The sequence below is a fragment of the Pristis pectinata genome, chromosome 10 (assembly GCF_009764475.1).
Source record: "Pristis pectinata isolate sPriPec2 chromosome 10, sPriPec2.1.pri, whole genome shotgun sequence".
Lineage (NCBI taxonomy): Eukaryota > Metazoa > Chordata > Chondrichthyes > Rhinopristiformes > Pristidae > Pristis > Pristis pectinata.
In genome coordinates, this window is record NC_067414.1 from 20,381,758 (window position 1) to 20,401,415 (window position 19,658).

The window sequence follows — 19,658 nt, forward strand, 5'->3', positions numbered from 1 at the left end:
ATATTGGTGCTTGCATTTGTTAGTCCACAATACATTGGAAAGTTTAAATGTTTACTTGTACATGGATGAGGAAAGGCTGAAAGCAAAGCTTGTACCGAGGTCAGATCAGATGGTGGGTGGATGATGTACATCAAACCCTCTCTGTACTGAGAGCAGCTTCAACGAGTAGTCCATCACATTCTTCAAAACCCCTCAGATCAGTTGACCCCACTGTGCTCAGGGTGCTTCATCCTGTCTGGATTAGTTGCTTGGCTTTATCTGTTCTGGAGCTGTTACCAAAGACTACAAGAATTTTAAGAAAATACAAACCAGATGCTCCTGTACATTTCTGACAACCACAGGAAATCCATGTATGGGTTCACAGAGAAACATAGAGCTCTCTCTTCCCTCAGCAACAACATCGCTCACCTTCAACAACAGAAACTTCACAAGTCCAGACAGGTTGATCTTCCATGTTCCTTGTCCCTGGCAGCACAGTGGTGCAGCCAGTGAAGCTGCTGCTTTACTACTTCAGCAATACCGGTTAAATCCTAACCTCTGATGCTGTCTGTATGGAGTTTGCATGTTCTCCCTGTAACTGCATAGGTTTCTTGTGGGTGCTCCAGTTTCCTTCCATATCCCAAAGGCGTGTTGGTAGGTCAATGACTACTGTAAATTGTCCCTAGTGTGATTGACTTTATGCAGGGAAGATCAAGTCTTACAAACTTGATCGAGTTTTTTTTTCCCAAGGAGGTGATGAAGATGATTGGTAAGGGTAGGGCAGTGAATGTTGTATAGATGGACTTCAGTAAAGCATTCGACAAGGTCCCTCATGGTAGGCTGATCCAGAAGATTAAGGCACATCGATCCATGGAGACTTAGTGGATTGAATTCAAAACTGGCTTGTCCAGAGAAGACAGAGGGCACTGGGGTAGTGGTGGAGGGCATTATTCTGACCAGAGGTCTGTGACCAGTAGTGTTCCACAGGGATCAGAGCTGGGACCTCCACTGTTTGTGATATATATGAATGATTTGGACAAAAATGTAGCTGATTTGCAGATAACACAAAAATTGGCAGAGTTGTGGATGGCGAGGAAGGTTGTCAAAGGATACAGCAGGATTCAGTTAGAAATATTGGCAGGAAATGGCAGGTTTCATTTCATGACAAATCAGTGTTACCCTAATCTGATACAGTCAAAGCTGCATTCTGGCATGGAGACTGCGGTTGATGTGAGAATGTGAAGTCTGCTTTTAAAGAAAATTCCTTCAGGATAGGAATTCAAAGGGCAGTTCAATTACTGCCTAAGAAATTACTGAACATTACAATTAATGAGGATGCACTGTTTAATGAAGTAATTCTGCTGAATGAGTTTGACAGTAAAACTGTAAGTTGAATAGCAAAACTATCACAGTCACAATATATGGGAGATGGGACAAATAATCAGGCATCTCTGGGAATCCACAGCAATAAAACTAAACGTTTAAAAAAAAACAGGACTGATCCTGTGCACACCTGGCAATGCTTCAGCTAAGATGATGTTTTCTGCCAGGGGTGTCCTGTCACCAGAAAGACAATCTGGAAACCATTCTCACTGTCAAAGCAAACTTGAAGCATTTCTCTGCCTTGAGTTCTTCAACAAAGTGCAGCTGACACAAAATTTGGACAGTGAGGAAGGTTGTCAAAGGATTTAGCAGGATATACACGATCTGGAAATATATGCAGAGAAATGACAGATGGAGCTTCATTCCGACAAGTGTGAAGTATTGCACTGTAACAGTGTGAAATGTAAGATGAATGTATACAGCAATTGGCAGGGCCCAAAGGAGCACTGATGTACAGAGGGATGCTGGGGTGCAAGTCCTTAGCTCCTTGAAAGTGGCAACACAGGTAGATATGGTGGTAAACAAGGTGTATGGCATACTTGCCTTCATCACTTGGGGCATTAAGTACGTTGGTTAAGCGACATTTGGAGTATTGTGTGCAGTTCTGGTCACCCCATTACAGGAAGGATGCGGAGGCTTTGGAGAGGGTGCAAAAGAGGTTCACCAGGATGTTGCCTGGATTAGAGGGTATTAGCTATAAGGGGAGGTTGGTCAAACTTGGACTGTTTTCTCTGCAACGTTGGAGGCTGAGGGACGACCTGATAGACATTTATGAACTTATGAGAGGGTAGATAGAGTAAATAGTTACCGACTTTTTCCGCAGGGTGCAAATGTCAAATACTAGAGGGCATAGATTCTAAGGTGAGAGGGGAAAAGTTTAAAGGAAATTTGCGAGGTGAGTTTTTTTTTTACACAGGGTGGTAAGTGCCTGGAATGCACTGCCAGAGGTGATGGTGGAGGCAGATAAGATAGCAACAGTTAAGAGTAGTGTAGCGGTTAGCAATACGCTTTACAGTGCCAGCGACCCGGGTTCAATTCCGGCTGCTGTCTGTAAGGAGTTTGTATCTGCATGGGTTTCCTCCGGGTGCTCCGGTCTCCTCCCACATTCCAAAGACATTTAGATTAGGAGTTGTGGGCATGCTATGTTGGTGCCGGAAGCATGGCGACACTTGCGGGCTGCCCCCAGAACACTCTATGCAAAAAGATGCATTTCACTGTGTGTTTCGATGTACACGTGACTAATAAAGAAATCTTATCTCATCTATAACAGGCAGTGAATGAAGGGATATGGACCATGTGTAGGCAGATGGGATTAGTTTAGATTGGCATCATGGTCAGCACAGACATGGTAGGCCAAAGGGCCTGTGCTGTTCTATGTATAGCAATGATGGGATTACTCTGAGAACTGGTATAGATGTGATGGCTGAATGGCCTCCTTCTATGTTATAAGGAAATATACAATGTGCCCACCTCTGCAACAGCACAGTAAAGCGCTGCCCTTTCAGAGTACCATCCAAAAGCAGCAACCTTTTGGAAGAAGCATCACCCCAACGAGAGGTGATCAGTGTCAGCTAATCATAAATAGTTTCGGTGTTCCACTGCTGAAATCTCTAACCGGTCACCTCTGTGCTCAATTGACCCTGGCTCAACTCAAGGTAAACAAATACAGGTCTTCCTTTTAACTAGTCCTGTCCGTTTAACAGGAAAGAATGAAATTATGTCACTTACTTTGAAACAATTATTTTGAATAGCTACAAATCTTCCAGTGACTGGTGCCCAAGAGAAATCCCTCAGAATAATTTATGTTTAATACATAATTATTTGTGCCAGACACTCACTATAATATCCATCTCCCAGCAGAAATTAATTTTGGCTCTACTGTCAATGCAAGGAAATGTCTGCACACTGTAGCTTTCCCCATAGTGCACCCCCTCGGTCGTCACACAGATGACTTGCCTGATGCTTGATTTGATTGCATTGCACCATTGCAGAGTTTGCAGATTTTTTTAATTCATTATTAAAAGTACCAAAAATTCATTATTAATTCAATAAAAAGATTTAGTAATATTTACCACTCAATCTTCTCCCAACTCACCCATTCAGGGTTTTCCAATGGCAGAGCCTGAAGCTCTTTGACAACTCCCTTTGCTGCTGTCAAGACTTCACTGGGCTGGGAATTGAGTCACATTCTCTTTCCACAGGCTGCCATCAACCTCTCTCTCACACACACACACACAGGCAAACTAGGACACACAGGTGTTCATATACATGAGCACACAAAGCATATTCATCGGTGCAAATGCATGTAGGCACAAAGATACCATGCAGGTACATGTAAAAATGCAAACTGATCACAAACGGAGCACCCGAATACAAGGGTGATTACTAAATTATGTACCTGTGTATGAACAAGTTTCTGGGAGTGAACATCATCAATAGCCTGTCCTGGTCAAATCACGTGGATGTCATGGCCAAGAAAGCTCACCAGCACCTCTACTTCCTCAGGAGCCTAAAGAAATTCAGTATGACCCCTTTGACACTCACCAACTTTTGTCAATGCACCATAGAAAGCATCCTATCTGGATGCATCATGGCTTGGTATGGCAACTGCTCTGCCCAGGACCACAAGAAACTGCAGAGAGTTGTGGACACAGCCCAGAGCATCACAGAAACCAGCCTCCCCTCCTTGGATTCTGTCATTACCTCTCACTGTCTTGGCAAAGCAGCCAGCATAATCAAAGACCCCACCCACCCGGATCATTCTCTCTTCTCTCCTCTTCCATCGGGTAGAAGATACAGGAGCCTGAGGGCACGTACCACCAGGCTCAAGCACAGCTTCTATCCCACTGTGATAAGACTATTGAATGGTTCCCTTATACAATGAGATGGACTATGACCTCACGATCTACCATGTTGTGACCTTGCACCTTATTGCACTGCACTTCCTCTGTATCTGTGACACTTTTCTCTGTACTGTTATTGTTTTTACCTGTACTACATCAATGCACTCTGTACTGACTCAATGTAACTGCACTGTGTAATGAATTAACTTGTACGATCAGTACGCAAGACAGGTTTTTCACTGTACCTCAGTGCTTGTGACAATAATAAGCCGATACCAACAAGCACATACAGCACTTGTTATCTCTGGGAACATAGAACATAGAAAATGGAATAGTGCAGCATAGGAAAAGGCCCTTTGGCTCAGGATGTCTGTGCCAACCATGATGCCATCTGCCTGCATGTGGTCTGTATCCTTCTATTCTCTGCCTGTTCATGTATCTGTCTAAATATCTTTTAAACATTGCCATCGTATCTGCTTCTAACACCTCCCTGGCAGCACATTCCATGTACCTACCACCCTTGGTGTAAAAAAAACTTGCCTTGCAAATCTCCTTTAATCTTCCTGCCACTCACCTTAAAGCTATGCCCCCTTGTATTTAACACGTCCACCCTGGGAAAAAGACTATGCCTACCTATCCTGTCTATGCCTCTCATAATTTCATAAACTTCTATCAGATCACCCCTCAGCCTCCGCGCTCCGGACAAAAGATAAGTTTGTCCAAACTCTCCTTATGGCTAATGTCCTCTAATTCAGGCAACATCCTGGACAGCTAGCAAGCTGACTAGAAGGTCAGTGACATCCAACCTTCTGGGGTCCTATCCATGTTCAGTACCATCTGCCCAGAAAGAAACTTTCTCTTATTCCATTGTCCCATCCTGTATCGAGGCCCTCAGCTAACATCTCCAAAACAGATTTTCTGGTCCTTCTCACACGTGGGGTCCAGAGCACAAATAGGCTGCCATGTCCTTGACATTTTAATGATGGCTACACTTCAAAGGCATTTCCTTGGCTGGGAGCAGCTTTGATTTGCCATGAGGCTGTCAAAGAGCTCAGGACAGAGAAAGGAAAGCCTTCACCTTTCAGCTATGGTGACATCTTCCACCAATGCTGCAGCTCAACCTCGTTAACTCCAGCTCCATAGAGCCATACAGCACAGAAACAGGCCCTTCAGCCCACCACTCCCATACCGACTATCATGTACCCATCAGTACCAGCACTCGGTCCGTAGACATCTGCTTTAGTAACTCAAGTGTTCATCTAAATACTCTTTAAATGTTGTGAGTGTCTCTGGTTCCACCACCCTCTCAGGCAGTCTGTTCCAGATTCCAACCACACTTTGAGTAAAAAAGTTCTTCCTCAGATCCTTCTGCACCTTCACCAATGAGATGGACTATGACCTCACGATCTACCACGTTGTGACCTTGCACCTTATTGCACTGCACTTCCTCTGTAGCTGTGACACTTTTCTCTGTACTGTTATTGTACAGATACTGCTGTTACATGGAAAAGTTTCTTCTGCCTACCCTATCAATGTCCATCAACACACTTTGTATATCTCTATCAGATTCCCTGCTCAATTTCCTCCACTCAAAGGAAAACAAACACAGCTTTTCCAGTCCCTCTCCATAACATTCCAGGTAACATCCCGGTGAATCTCTTCTGCACCCTTTCCAATGCAATCCCATTCTTCCTATAGTGTGGCAACCAGAACTGGACACAGTATTTCCAGATATGATCTAACTAATGTTTTATAAAGTTGAACCATAACCTCCCTGCTCTTACATTCCATGACCTGGATAATGAAGGCAAATACCCCATATCCCTTCTGGAATCATGGACATATACACCAAGGTCCCTGTTTCTCAATACCTCCTAGAGCCCTAACCATTCATTGTGTACGTCCTCTTAAAGTGCATCACTTATCAGGAACAAATTCCAGTTGGTGTGGCTCTGTCCACCTTACCTACTGGTCAATATCAGCCTGTGGCCATGGACTATCCCACTCACCATAAACAACACCTCCAAATGTTGCGTCATCTGCAAACTTACTGATCATATCTCCTACGTTCATATCCAAATCATTAACATATATAACAGACAAGTAAGGGTCTTACCACTGATCCCTGTGGTAAAGCACTAGTCACAGGATTCCAATCACAAAAGCAACCTTCCACCATCACCTTCTGCCTCTTATTACCAAGCCAATTTTGGATCCAATTTGCCAATTTGTCATGAATCCCATGGGATCTAATCTTTTGGATCAGTCTCTTGTGTGGGAGTCAAAAAAGTCAATCAAATTGGTCAGAGAGGTTCCTCCTAACAAAACCATGCTGACTGTACATAGAACTTAGAACACTACAGACAGTACAGGCACTTCAGCCCACAATGTTGTGCCGACATTTTATCCTGCTCTAAGATCTATCTAACCCTTCCCTCCCACATAGCCCCCTATTTTTCTATCGTTCATGTGTCTATCTAAGAGTCTCTTAAATATCCCTAATGTATCTGCCCCCACAACAAACTCTGTCCCATATATCCCCTTTACACTAAGGAGGTGCTAATCAATATTAGGGAAATTGAAATCAGTCTTTGATTAATCCTTACCTTTCTTAGTGTAGATTAATCCTGTCCCTCAGGACTTTTTTCCAATAACTTCCCTTGATTTTTGGCTCACAGGCCTGTAATTACCTGGCTTATCTCTGTGGCCTTTCTTGAATAAAGATACTATGTTTGGTGTCCTCCAGTCATCTGGCACATTTAAAAGTATCTGTCAGGGTGCAAGCAATCTCCTCCCATACAGTCTGGGATACATCTCAGCAGATTTTGGGGATTTAACCACCTTTAAACCCACTAAGACATCCGATACCTCTTCCTTTTTAATAATATGTTTTAGAATTTCAGACTCCCCCTCCCCAAGTCCTCCAACTGCAATGTGAATACAACGGGGAGCTGTACCTTCAGGGAAGAGGTTCAGGAGCCTGAAGACCCCCACTCAACGATTCAGAAACAGTTTCTTCCCGTCCGTCATCAGATTTCTGACGGTCCATGAACCCATTAACACTACCTCATTATTCCTTTTTTTTTTGGCACTATTTACTTATTTTTGTGATTTATAGTAATTTTATGTCTTTACACTGTACTGCTGTCACAAAACAACAAATTTCACATCATATAAGTTGGTGGTAATAAATCGAATTCCGATAAGGATAAATATTCATTTAAGTCCTCACCCATATCATCTGGCTTCACACACAAATTGCTATTTTGGTCCCTAACGTGCCCTACTCTTTTCCTGGTTACCCTCTTGCCTTAAATATACTTGAAAAATTCCTTGGGATTTTCCTTACCTTATCTGTCACTGATATTCCATGCCCCCTCCAGGCCCCCCTAATTTCATTTTAAGTGCTACTCGACACTTTCTATACCTCTGACGGGCTTCCCCTAATTTCAGTTCTCTATGTTTGCCATATGTTTATTTTTCTAACTTATCTGGCCCTTGATATCCCCTGATATCTAGGGTTCCTTGGAACCACTGTCTGTACCTTTCACTCTCATGGGAATACATTGATCTGAGGTGGACCCGTTAGATTGGATCACAGCTCACGTGCAACAAACCGGTGTGTGCTGCTGGCCTTCAACTTCTGCTGGCACCCACTTTTGAGGAGGATGCTCCACAGTCCATCTCGGTTGATGGAGGAAAAGGCTTCAGTCAGGTTGATGAAGGTGATGTATAATAGTTAATCCTGCTCCTTCCATTTTTCCCAGAGATATCATGTGATGAAGATTATGTCCACTATACATCTGAATGGAAGAATCCACAATATGATTCTGGAAGCAACTCTTCAGCCACTGGGAGGAGGTGGTTGAGGAGGACCCTGGCAATGATTTTCTCTGGGGCAGGGAGACGCCTCTGTAGTTACCACAATCAGACTGACTCCATTCTTGAAGATGGTCACAGTTACAGTCTCTGTTGTCCCCTGGTACATCTTCCTTCCTCCAGATGTGGGTAATGGGGTCAATTTGTAATGAAGTTCCTAACTGCCAGGTTTTAGAACTTCAGCAGAGATACTGTCAGCTTGCAGGGCCGTTTTACTGTCGTTGGTCTGGAGTGATGGAGCTGAACTGGACTGTTTGCTGTGGGATGGAGTCAAGGACACCTGCTTCAGGGACAGAGTTGGGGTTGAGGAGATCTTTGAGGTGTTTCTGTTAGTAGCGCTAACTGCCTCTCTGTCTTGACAAGTTTACCTCCAATCGTGGCTCTCAGTAGGAAATTGGGTGTGTGGGATGTAGACGGCCTGGATAATAGTGAGGAACATGCGCACGTCATTGTTGTAAGCAAGTTGCTGATCTTGTTTTGCTCTTTTCACCCACAATTTCTTCATTATATCACAGGATTTCTCCTATGCTTCCAGGTGCCTGCAGCTGCTTCTGTTTCCACAAGGAATGGTGGAGCTTCCTATCCTGGATTTCTTGACTATTCTCACCAAACCAGTTCTGATCCTTTTTGATAGGAAAGCCAAGAGTCTGTAGGGCCGCCAATAAGCTGTGGACACTTTGTAGCTACTGTCAGGTGGTCAGCTTGCCCTCCAGTTCTGATGAAGGGTCATCAACCTGAACAGAACACTTAGCCTCACAAGTGCTGTGATGACACTCCCCACACACACATTTGTCCAGCACAGAAGCATCCTGGATTGCTCACAGGGCTCAGGACATTGCTGCTTTAACAAAGAATTAAAATCCAACTATTCTCCCAGGTCAACACTCATGGCAGGCACGGTAGTGCAGCGGTTAGCGTAACGCTATTACAGAGCCAGTGACCCAGGTTCAATTCCCGCCGCTGTCTGTAAGGAGTTTGTACGTTCTCCCCATGTCTGCGTGGGTTTCCTCTGGGTGCTCTGGTCTCCTCCCACATTCCAAAGACATACAGGTTAGGAAGTTGTGAGCATACTATGTCGGTGCAAGAAGCATGACGACACTTGTGGGCTGCCCCCAGAATACTCGACGCAAAGATGCATTTCACTGTGTGTTTTGATGTACATGTGACCAATAAAGATATCTTATCTTACCTGGCTGTTATACTGGTTTAACTGATCAAGAAAGGAAATGTAACCTTTCTTTTTAAGTACCAAACAGCAGCTCTTTCCCCGCTTCACAGAATTCCCTTGCTCACAGAATTTCAATCTTTTACATGTTTTAGAAAGTGCACCCTGTTAATGTTAATGTAAGGGCAGTAAATGTAGCACTGTTATTTAAAAGGAAGGGAGAGAGTAAACAGGGACCTATATACTAATTTGCCCAACATCTGCAGTAGGGAAAATGCTGGAGTCTATTATAAAAGATGTAATAACAGGACACTCAGAAAATTTCAACAGGATTAGACAAAGTCGACATGGAATTCTAAAATCATGCTCGACAAACCTCATGGAGTTTTTTTTGAGGACATAGCTGGTAGAACAGAACCAGTAGTTGTGTTGTATTCAGATTTTCAGAAGGCCTTTAATAAGGTTAGTGTACAAAATTAAAGCACAATGCACTGGGGGTGATATACTGGGATGGACTCAAAATTACTTGACAGACATGAACCAGACAGAAGGAATAAATGAGCCTTTTTTGGGGTGGTAGGCAGTGACTAGTGAGATATAGTGGGGATCTGTGCTTGGGCCCCAGCTATACACAATATACATGAATGATTTGGATGAGGGAACCTGAATGAAATATTTCTGAATTTGTCAATGACACAAAACTGGGTGGGATTGAGTGTTGTGAGGTAAAAGCAAAGACATTTCAAGTTCAGATAGTTGATTGAGTGGGCAGGTGAAGTTACTTTCTAATGGAAAACAAAAAGGCAGAATATTATTTAAGTGGTGATGGATTGGGAAATGATGATGTACAAAGGGCCTGGGTGCCCTTGTTCACCAGTCACTGAAAGCAAACATGCAAGTGCAGCAAGCAGTTATGAAGGCAAATGGTGTGTTGGCCTTCAATGCAAGAGACTTTTGAGTACAGGATTTCTTGCTACAATGATGTAGAGCCATAGTGAGATCAGACATTGATTTGGTGATGTTATCCAAGAAGGGATACACTTGCCATGGAAGAAGTGCAGCAAAAGGTTCACCAGACTGATTTCTGGGACGATGGGTTGGATGTAAGAGGACAGACTGGCTAGGGGGTGGGTGAAGGGGGGGGGGGGGGGGGGGGGGGAGGGTGGGTTAGAATGAGCGGTCACAGGCTCAGGATACAGGGCAAGACATTTAGGATTCAGATGAGGAGAAATTCCGAAGGTGAACCTGTGGAATTCTTTCCCCCAAAAGGCCATGGAGCCTGGAATCCAAATCACTGAATACATTTAAGTAGTAGATTTCTACACACTAAAGTAATCAAGGAGCAAGGGGCGATAGCAAGAATATAATATTGAGACTGAGGATTGTGAGTCACCAATGGTCACATTGAAAGGTGAGGAAGGCTCAAAAGGGGCAAATGGCCTACTCCTGCTCCTATTTTCTTCAGCTCCTAAACTCAGCAATCACCCTGGTTAAGATAGTGGCACTGACCTAAAATCACATTCCTCTCTTATTTTTGCTGCACCACATGGTACATTTCACCCAATCACTATTTGTAATTGGACCAATATAATTTAGTTATAGTTATTAGAATTAACTGTAGCAGTAATGTTAGTACATCGGACAATGAAAATATCCCTTAACAGGTTGGGTCCCGGTCATCTAAACTGCCTATTGGCTGGAGTTATCACTTTCATTGGCTCAGACCGAAAATCCCTCATATTTAGTAATGAATAAAACTGAGACTAATAGCATCTATAGGAAAGTTCCTTATTTTGCCCACAATTTGTTGTGCACAAAAAATATCCACAATGAAACTAAGTGTGGAATGGGTTCAAGATAAAATCATTCTCCTTTCATTTCTTTCATAAAGATAAGATATAAGATAAGATCTTTATTAGTTACATGTACATTGAAACACACAGTGAAATACATCTTTTTGCATAGTGTGTTCTGGGGCAGACCGCAAGTGCCGCCATGCTTCTGGCGCCAACATAGCATGCCCACAACTTCCTAACCTGTATGTCTTTGGAATGTGGGAGGAAACTGGAGCACCCGGAGGAAACCCACGCAGACATGGGGAGAACATACAAACTCCTTACAGACAGTGGTCAGATTTAGTTAGCATTATGCTAACCGCTACACTACCATGCCTGCCACATCATGAATAAATATTGCATGTTGATAGTGGATTCCACTCTAATTGAACTGAAAGGTTAGGATTTACTGATTTAAGTCATATTTCCCTAACACCATTAAAGGTTCACTAGTAGATACAGTAATTCAGCAACTTTCTAAATGGTACGTATGGGGTCAAAATATTATTCACATAAAGATGAGTAATCATGTCTGTATACTATTAATGTGCATTAACTCTATCGGGTAATTATAATATTGAACTGTCAACATTGTCAGAGTAGCAGGGCAAGAGTTAGCTGAAACCACTTCTCTGATACCAATGAATGCAGGAATTAGATATGGGCTTCAAACCAGAATGGTTCATTGGACATTTCTGAACATAGTGGAGCTGGTGTTTTGCTTACCTGCCATGTCGATGGCGAAGGGTCTGTCTGGTCTCCAGCCCGTGTACCAGCCTACCACATGGCCTTGTTCCACGAGTGGCCGCTCATACCGTCGGCCCCCAACCAATCCCACCGGCCAGACAGACACCTTTTTGGTCAAACGCATCTAGAAAAGCAACAAGGCATGCAAGAGATTAATCAGCAAGTGCAGTAATTGCCTTCAAGTGCAGAAGAAACTAATGATATAGCTAGATAATAACGTTTTTCCTTTCCCTTATTTGTCACCAATGATCATTATACAAGCTCAAAGGCTTGGGGCCCATTCCTGAACACTCCTCTGGTAGCTATTGCTGAGTCAATCCATGTGTGATGCACACCATGATTCAACAACTGGTTGGCCAACATACTTTGTACATGCAAGGGAAGTAATCACAAGCTTGCTCACACCCCCCACGGTGGTCATTATCCTGCACTCAGATCTAACGGATGTGAAAATTTCATGACAACAGCCCCTTCATTGGGGAGTAAGATGGTTACAAAGTAGGCAAAGTATTTGAAATCTCTATTTTATGGTTGCACTCTTCAAGAATCTGATAGCTGGGACTCACTCAAAGTGCGGTGAAATCCTGCAATCTGGAAGGTTGTTGGGTGAACAATGACTGATTCACTGGGGACTGGGGTTGTCTGGGGCAGTGGAAAGACAGCCCCGGCTGATCAAACAATGTGAAGGCTGGGCAGATGATTATCTTAACATTCAGTCCAGCTCCGTGGGTTTGTGCAGATTCTTCACTCAGTGCCTCTAGTTAACCAGTGTTCTCAACCAGTTAATCTCCCACTAATAATTGACATCCTAATACTAAAATGCTTTAAATCAGGGAATAGATCAACAAGTTTTCTGCCATGTTGGATGTTCAGCACTTATTACTGTAATCCTACAGTCAATGAATGCTATCAGAATTAGCAATTATCACTGAATTCAAATAACCAAGGCCACGTGCAAATGGCTTCTCAAAAAAGGAAAAAGAACTTACCTACAGGCGGAAGATACAAAAGCCTGAAAGCACGTACCACCAGGCTCGAGGACACCTTCTATACCGCTGTTATAAGACTATTGAACAATTCCCTAGTACGATAAGGTGGACTCTTGACCTCACAATCTATCTCCTTACGACCTTGCACCTTACTGTTCTACCTGCACTGCACTTTCTCTGTAGCTGTGACACTTTACTCTGCATTCTGCATTGTTTTACCTTGTACTACCTCAATGCACTGTGCAATGAATTGATCTGTACGAACCATATGCAAGACAAATTTTTCATTGTACCTCGGTTCAAGTGACAATAATAAACCAATTCCAATTCCTACTTCCTACAATCCCAGGAAGTCACAAACCACTTTATGACCAGTGAAGTGCTTTCACAGCTGGTGACAGCAGACAACCCCAACAAAATACACTGGCTCAGTTTCCCACACTCACCCTCAGAAGCACCTTCCCTACCTCAGAATCACCTTTGGTTGCCCTGCAACTTATCGTTCCTTAAGGCGGCCTTAAAACCAAAGGTGTGTAAACATCGTCCAAAATCTCACCAAAGCAAATTGTACAACAAAAGCTTCAGTCCACCACTCCTGCTGTGGCTCTCATCTTCTCCAGTGCTGCCATCTGGGCTTCAATTCGACACAACAAACTCCTTGACACACAACTCCACTCACTGACCGGGGAAATCTCTGCAAATTTAAAACCGTGTCTGGTTCACCAGTCAACAGTCCATATAAACATCATTACACGGGATGCAGGAACATAAATAGAAGCAACTCATATAAACAAGCACTACGGCCTCCCAACCCAACATCCCAAACCCCTTTCTGAATACAAACCCTGCCATGCCCATGCCACAACGCCACAGAATTTTGGTGGAAGCCTTGGCAGGAAACGTCCTTACAGATCAACACCTTGTATCCAACCCAATGATGGGACTCCAACCTGCTGTGAACAATCCTAGACAAAGTAAGGACTGATTATATCCCATGTGGCCATCTGATGCATGGGAGGCACCTTAAAACTTGGCCTGGCTGTGACTATGGGAATCCTCATCAAACCGGGGGCAGATAATAATATCCTGGGCCTAACACAAACTTCAGAATGAGGACAGGTTCTGTTGCTAAAGTCATACAAAAGAAGTGCAATTATCACTGTAAAGGTTGGAAATGTGGTAAATAATTCATGTACATCAAGATCTCAAAACCAGCAATGAAACAAATAACCCTATAACCTGATTGATCCTACTAAATCTTGGGTGAGTTTCATCTTTTTTTTTTAAGGTCGTCCTGTGCAGTACACTTCTCACAGTTCAAGCCGGCAAGGAGAACCTTGGGTTCAAGGCCACCACAACAGATTCCCCAGATCTCTCCTGAAGGTGGTAGAAGCAGGTACTGATTTGTTCAGCTATAAACATGATGGGTTTCTGAGAAAGTAGCATTTTGGAGTAGAGTATATGAGAGCTTTGAAGCAATGTCATGTTGAAGCAACATGCTTGAGAACCAAGATTAATTTTAGATCTATAATTTTTAAAGCTCTTCACCATATGGGCTCTGTTCCACAACGTTCAAGTTATAATGCTAAAATGTGTTCAATTTAAATTTTTTTACATATAGATTAAATGTTAACATTGACTAAAGAAGATAAGGAAACAAGAAGCATGGGCATCCAATGGGCTTGTAAATAAACCAGTGTTAACAAATACAAGAGGGGCCATTTTAAAAAAAACTTATTTACAAGATTTGCAAGGCCGGCATTTCTTGCCTATCCCTCATTGTACCTGAGAAGGTGATGGTGAGCCACTTTCTTGAACTGCAGTAGCCCTACTGACAAACATGTATGTCCGGTCCTGTTGGGGAGGGAGTTCTAGAATACAGACCCAGTAATGATGAAGGAACAGCAAGATATTTCCAAATCAGGATGGTGTGTGATTTTGGAGGGGAATCTGGTGGTTAGAGGTTGAGGGTTTGGAGGTGCTGACAGAAGTGATTTGACAGTACTATGTTGAATAAGCTTGAGGAACTGCAAGCAGAAAAAGTCATGTGGGATGATGATATAGTGACAGTAATTGAAATGTGGCTCAAAATAAACATACAGACCTGGGCAGTTAATATTCCAGGAAACAAACTGTTCAGAAAAAATATAGGACAAAAAGGAGTGAGATGTACGACTGATTAAGAAAAATACAGTGCAGGAGACAGATTGCCTTGATTTGAGCTGAGAAGCAAGAAAGAAGCTATCAACTTCTGGGTATTCAGTAGTTACCGAATATTGAGAGTGAATACAGAGGAGCAAGCCTGCTGGGAAAGTACAGAAATGTGCAAGAACTGGGAAGTTATGATGATGGGAAATCATAGGTGCCCCTTGAATGGAACAGTTTTAGAGTGAAAGGGCAGAGAAGGAGAGGACTTTCTGAAGTGCATTCAGAATTTCCTTGATCAGCATGTTTCTAACAGGAAGGAAGCCTTGCTCATTCTGTTGGAAGTGGGCCAAGTAGACAATGTGTGAATGGGACAATGTGTGGGGAACAGGATCATCATATCACAAGGTTAAGCTTCATAATGCAGAAGGCCAAGGAGAAATTCAAAATGGAACTTAATTGGCGAAGGCCCGGTTTCAATGGGATGAGAGAGAAGATGGCCACGGTAAAGTGAAACCAAAGACTATCAGGTAAAACTGTATCAGAATAGCCTTTAAACGGATGTTTCAACTACAAGGTAGTTACATTTCCATAAGGGGACAAGGTAGGGAAACTAAAGCCAGAGTTCTGTGGGTGATGAAGAAAATTTCAAAATCAAAAATCAATGGTGCATCACAAATGAACAATTCTAGTCAGCATCAGGCTGAATCTTGTAAGCTGAGAGGGGAGGTGAAAAGGAAACTAAACAAGAAAAATCAGGAGCATGATAAGAGGATAGCAGTAACATCAGGGGACTCTGAAAGTCTTCAATAAGAATGAGAATAGAAACAGGAGAGCTGAGGCTTTATAAAGGACAATGAGAATGGAGGGCAATGCTGGAATACTAAATCAGCACTTTGCATCAGTCTATACCATGGAAAAGGATAATACTAAAACATTACTGTGCATGAAAGGGGAGGAGGGAGGGGGAGAAGAGTGGATGCAGACGTAGTAAAGATGAGATGAACATTTATGAGGAGAAGGCTGGCTCTGCTGACATTGAAGATGTCATTTAGTCAGCGTGGGATATAGAGGGAGACGGGGATGCAGACCATGGAAAGGCTTGCTATAAATCTTCCAATTCTTCTGAGATACAAGAACATGTGCCAGGGGACTGGAGATTGGGGAATGGCAAACCTGACAACTACACACAGTACAGTCAAGTTAATCTTGACGGAAGGGAAGCTTTTAGAAACAATAATGAATGGAGAAATCCGAGTAAGGAGAGCCAGTGTAGATTGTTAAAAAAAAGATTGGTCAAACCTGATTGAACTCTTGATGCAGCAGATGTTGTCTACATGGATCTTCAAAGTCTCTTGCAAAAGCTTGGTTAGTTAAACTTAAGTCTGCCAAATAAAGAGGTCAGTAACAACGTAGACAGGAAATCGGCATAAAGACAGAAAGCAGTGAGTGGTCGTAAATGGTTGATTTTTCAGAAAGGAAGATGAGAGATGGCGGTGTTCACTGGGGGTCAGTGCTGGGAATGCTACTTTTTAAATTGGAGATTTGATGTACATCAATGCTTGGGCACGTATGTGGGGTAAAATTTCCAAATCTGCTGTGAACATTGAGGAGCGTTGCACAGACTTCCAAAAGACATGGATAGGAGAGGTTTAGAGGGATATGGGCCAAACGTGGGCTGATGGGACTAGCTCGCTGCACAACACAGTCAGCATGGACGAGTTGGAATGGACAGGTGGGTGAACAGGTAGACAAGGGGCAGATGAAATATAATACAGAGATTTGTGAAGTGATGCATCTTGGTAGAAAGGAAAGGCACTACAGACGAAATGGCAGTTCTGATACTGATACTGCCTATAAAAGTGGTGAAAGCAGGGTCAAAGCTTCCAAAAGATTGGACAGGACCGTGAGAGACAAGGAGAGAGAGCAAGGAAATGGGACTGACAGGATTGACCTACAAAGAGCCCACATGGATTCAGTGAGCTGACAGGACTCCTTTTGCCCCACAACCACTCCATGACTCTTTAAAATTCTCTTCCACAAGTGGAGCTATACTATCCAGTCTGCCAATATTCCTCACTTAGAGTCATAGAGTCATACAGCAAGAAAACAGGCCCTTCGGCCCAACTCGTCCACGTCGACTGTGTTGCCCAGCAAGCTAGTCCCACCTGCCCGCGTTTTCCCATAGCCCTCTAAACCTCTCCTATCTATGTACTTTTCTACGTGTGGACTTCCTGACCAACAGCCTGCAATCAGCAAAGATAGGCAGTAACATCTCGCCACGATTATCCTCAATACTGGTGCCCGACAAGGCTGCGTCCTCAGCTCCCTACTCTACTCCCTCTGCACCCTGTGGCCAGATTCTGCTCTAACTCCATCTACAAGTTTGCAGATGATACCAACATAGTGGCCCATACCTCAAATAACAGAGTCGGAGTACAGGAAGGAGATAGAGAGCCTTGTGACATGATGTCATGACAACAACCTTTCCCTCAATATCAGCAAAACAAAAGAGCTGGTCATTGACTTCAGGAAAGGGGGTGGTGCACATGCTCCTGTTTATATAATTGGTGCTGAAGTCGAGAGGGTTGAGAACTTCAAGTCCCTAGGAGTGAACATCACCAATAGCCTGTCCTGGGACAACCACATAGACGCCATGACCAAGAAAGCTCACCAGCACCTCGACTTCCTCAGGAGGCTAAAGAAATTTGGCATATCCCCTTTGACCCTCACTAATTTTTTATCGATGCACTGTAGAAAGCATCCTATCCAGATGCATCACGGCTTGGTATGGCAACTGCTCTGCCTGTGTCTGCAAGAAACTGCAGAGAGTTGTGGACACAGCTCAGCACATCATGAAAACCAGCCTCCCTTCCATGGACTCTGTCTACACTTCTCGTTGCCTCAGGAAAGCAACCAGCATTAATCAAAGACCCAATCCACCCCGGACATTCTCTTTTCCCCCCCCTCCCATCGTGCATAAGGTAAAAAAGCCTGAAAGCGCGTACCACCAGGCTCAAGGACAGCTTCTATCCCACTGTCATTAGACTATTGAATGGTCCCCTAGTAAAATAAAATGGACTTTTGACCTCTCAATCTACCTTGTTATGGCCTTGCACCTTATTGTCTACCTGCCCTTTCTCTGGAACTGTAACACTTTATTCTGCCTTCTGTTACTACTTTACCCTATACTACCTCAATGCACTGTGTAGTGAATTGATCTGTATGAACAGTATGCAAGACAAATTTTTCACTGTACGTGTGACAATAATAAACCAATTTACCAACTCCTATACTCAGTGCCCTGACTGATGAAGGCCAGCGTGCCAAATGCCTTCTTCACCACCCTATCTACCTGTGATGCCACTTTCAGTGAACTATGCACTTTCACTCTAGGTCCCTCTATTCCATAACACTCCCCAGGGCCCTACCATTCACTGTACAAGTCCTACCCTGGTTTGATCTCCTAAAATGCAATACCTCACATTTATCTGGATTGAAAGCCATTTGCCAATCCTCAGCCCACATACCTAGCTGATCAAGATCCCCCGTAACTTGTCATAACCTTCTACACTATCTACAACACCACCTATTTTAGTATCATCTGCAAACTTATTAACCATGCCTTGTACATTCACATCCAAATCGGTTATATAAATTACAAACAACAAAGGTCCCAGCACCGACCCCTCTGGCACACTACTAGACACAGGCCTCCAGTCTGAGAAACAACCCTCAACCATCACCCTCTGCTTCCTACCACTGAGCCAGTTATGAATTCAATCTGCTATTTTCCCCTGGATCCCATGTGATCTAACCTTCCAGACTAGCCTGCCAATGAGGGCCCTTGTCAAAGGCCTTGCTAAAGTTTATATAGATAACATCGACTACCCTACCCTCATCTATCCTCTTGGTTACCTCCTCGAAGAACTCCAAGAACTTTGTCAGACGCAACTTCCCAAGCACAAAGCTGTGCCGACTGTCCCAAATCAGACCCTGTCTCTCCAAATGTTGGTAGATCCTCTCCCTCAGAATCCTCTCCAGCAAGTTACCCACGACCAATGTCAGACTCACCAGCCTGTAGTTTGTTTTGGCTTGTTTTTGCTACCCTTTTTAAACAATGGTACCACATTGGCCACTCCTCGGCTCTCTGGAACATCACCTGTGGCCAGAGAAGAAGCAAAAATCTCTGCAAGGGCCTCCGCAATTTCTTCTCTAGCTTCCCACAAGGCCCGAGAATGCACCAGGTCAGGCCCTAAGGATTTATCCACCTTAATGAACTTTAAGGCCTTCAACACCTCCTCCCTGCTAATTCGTATGTGGTCCAAGACAACATTTTTTCTGTGGTGCTCACATTACTCTTCAGCTTTTATAAACTTGACTCCACATTACAGGCTTGCACTGTGTTGTCACTTCTTACAGGACATGTTATACTTATTGAAGTGGAATGTTTGGCAGTTGTACCATTTTCCTGTATTCTGTCTCTGAACTAACAATTGCAATTGCACAGATATAGTTTTTTTAAACAAGGCCCTTGTTTAAAAAGAGTACAGATCAAAGCACTGCCATGTGTGTTGTGCTGCAGTTTGTTCTAAGAGGAACTAAAATTCCAGGCCAGCTTTCAGATAAGAGCTGGACATACATGAGGATGCAGCAGCAGCTGCCTGCTGACATATTGGTAGCTTCAAAAGTT

The 19,658-nt window shown here is 43.5% G+C and overlaps 1 protein-coding gene across 1 annotated transcript in view; it reads right to left on the minus strand.

The window, feature by feature from the left end:
- Positions 1 to 19,658, minus strand: part of b3gat2 (beta-1,3-glucuronyltransferase 2 (glucuronosyltransferase S)) — a 69,874-nt gene that overhangs the window by 17,720 nt on the left and 32,496 nt on the right. Inside the window, exon 2 of the mRNA XM_052024705.1 lies at positions 11,811 to 11,955. Within this exon, the coding sequence (XP_051880665.1) occupies positions 11,811 to 11,955 (145 nt within the window). The remainder of the gene's footprint in view (positions 1 to 11,810; positions 11,956 to 19,658) is intronic.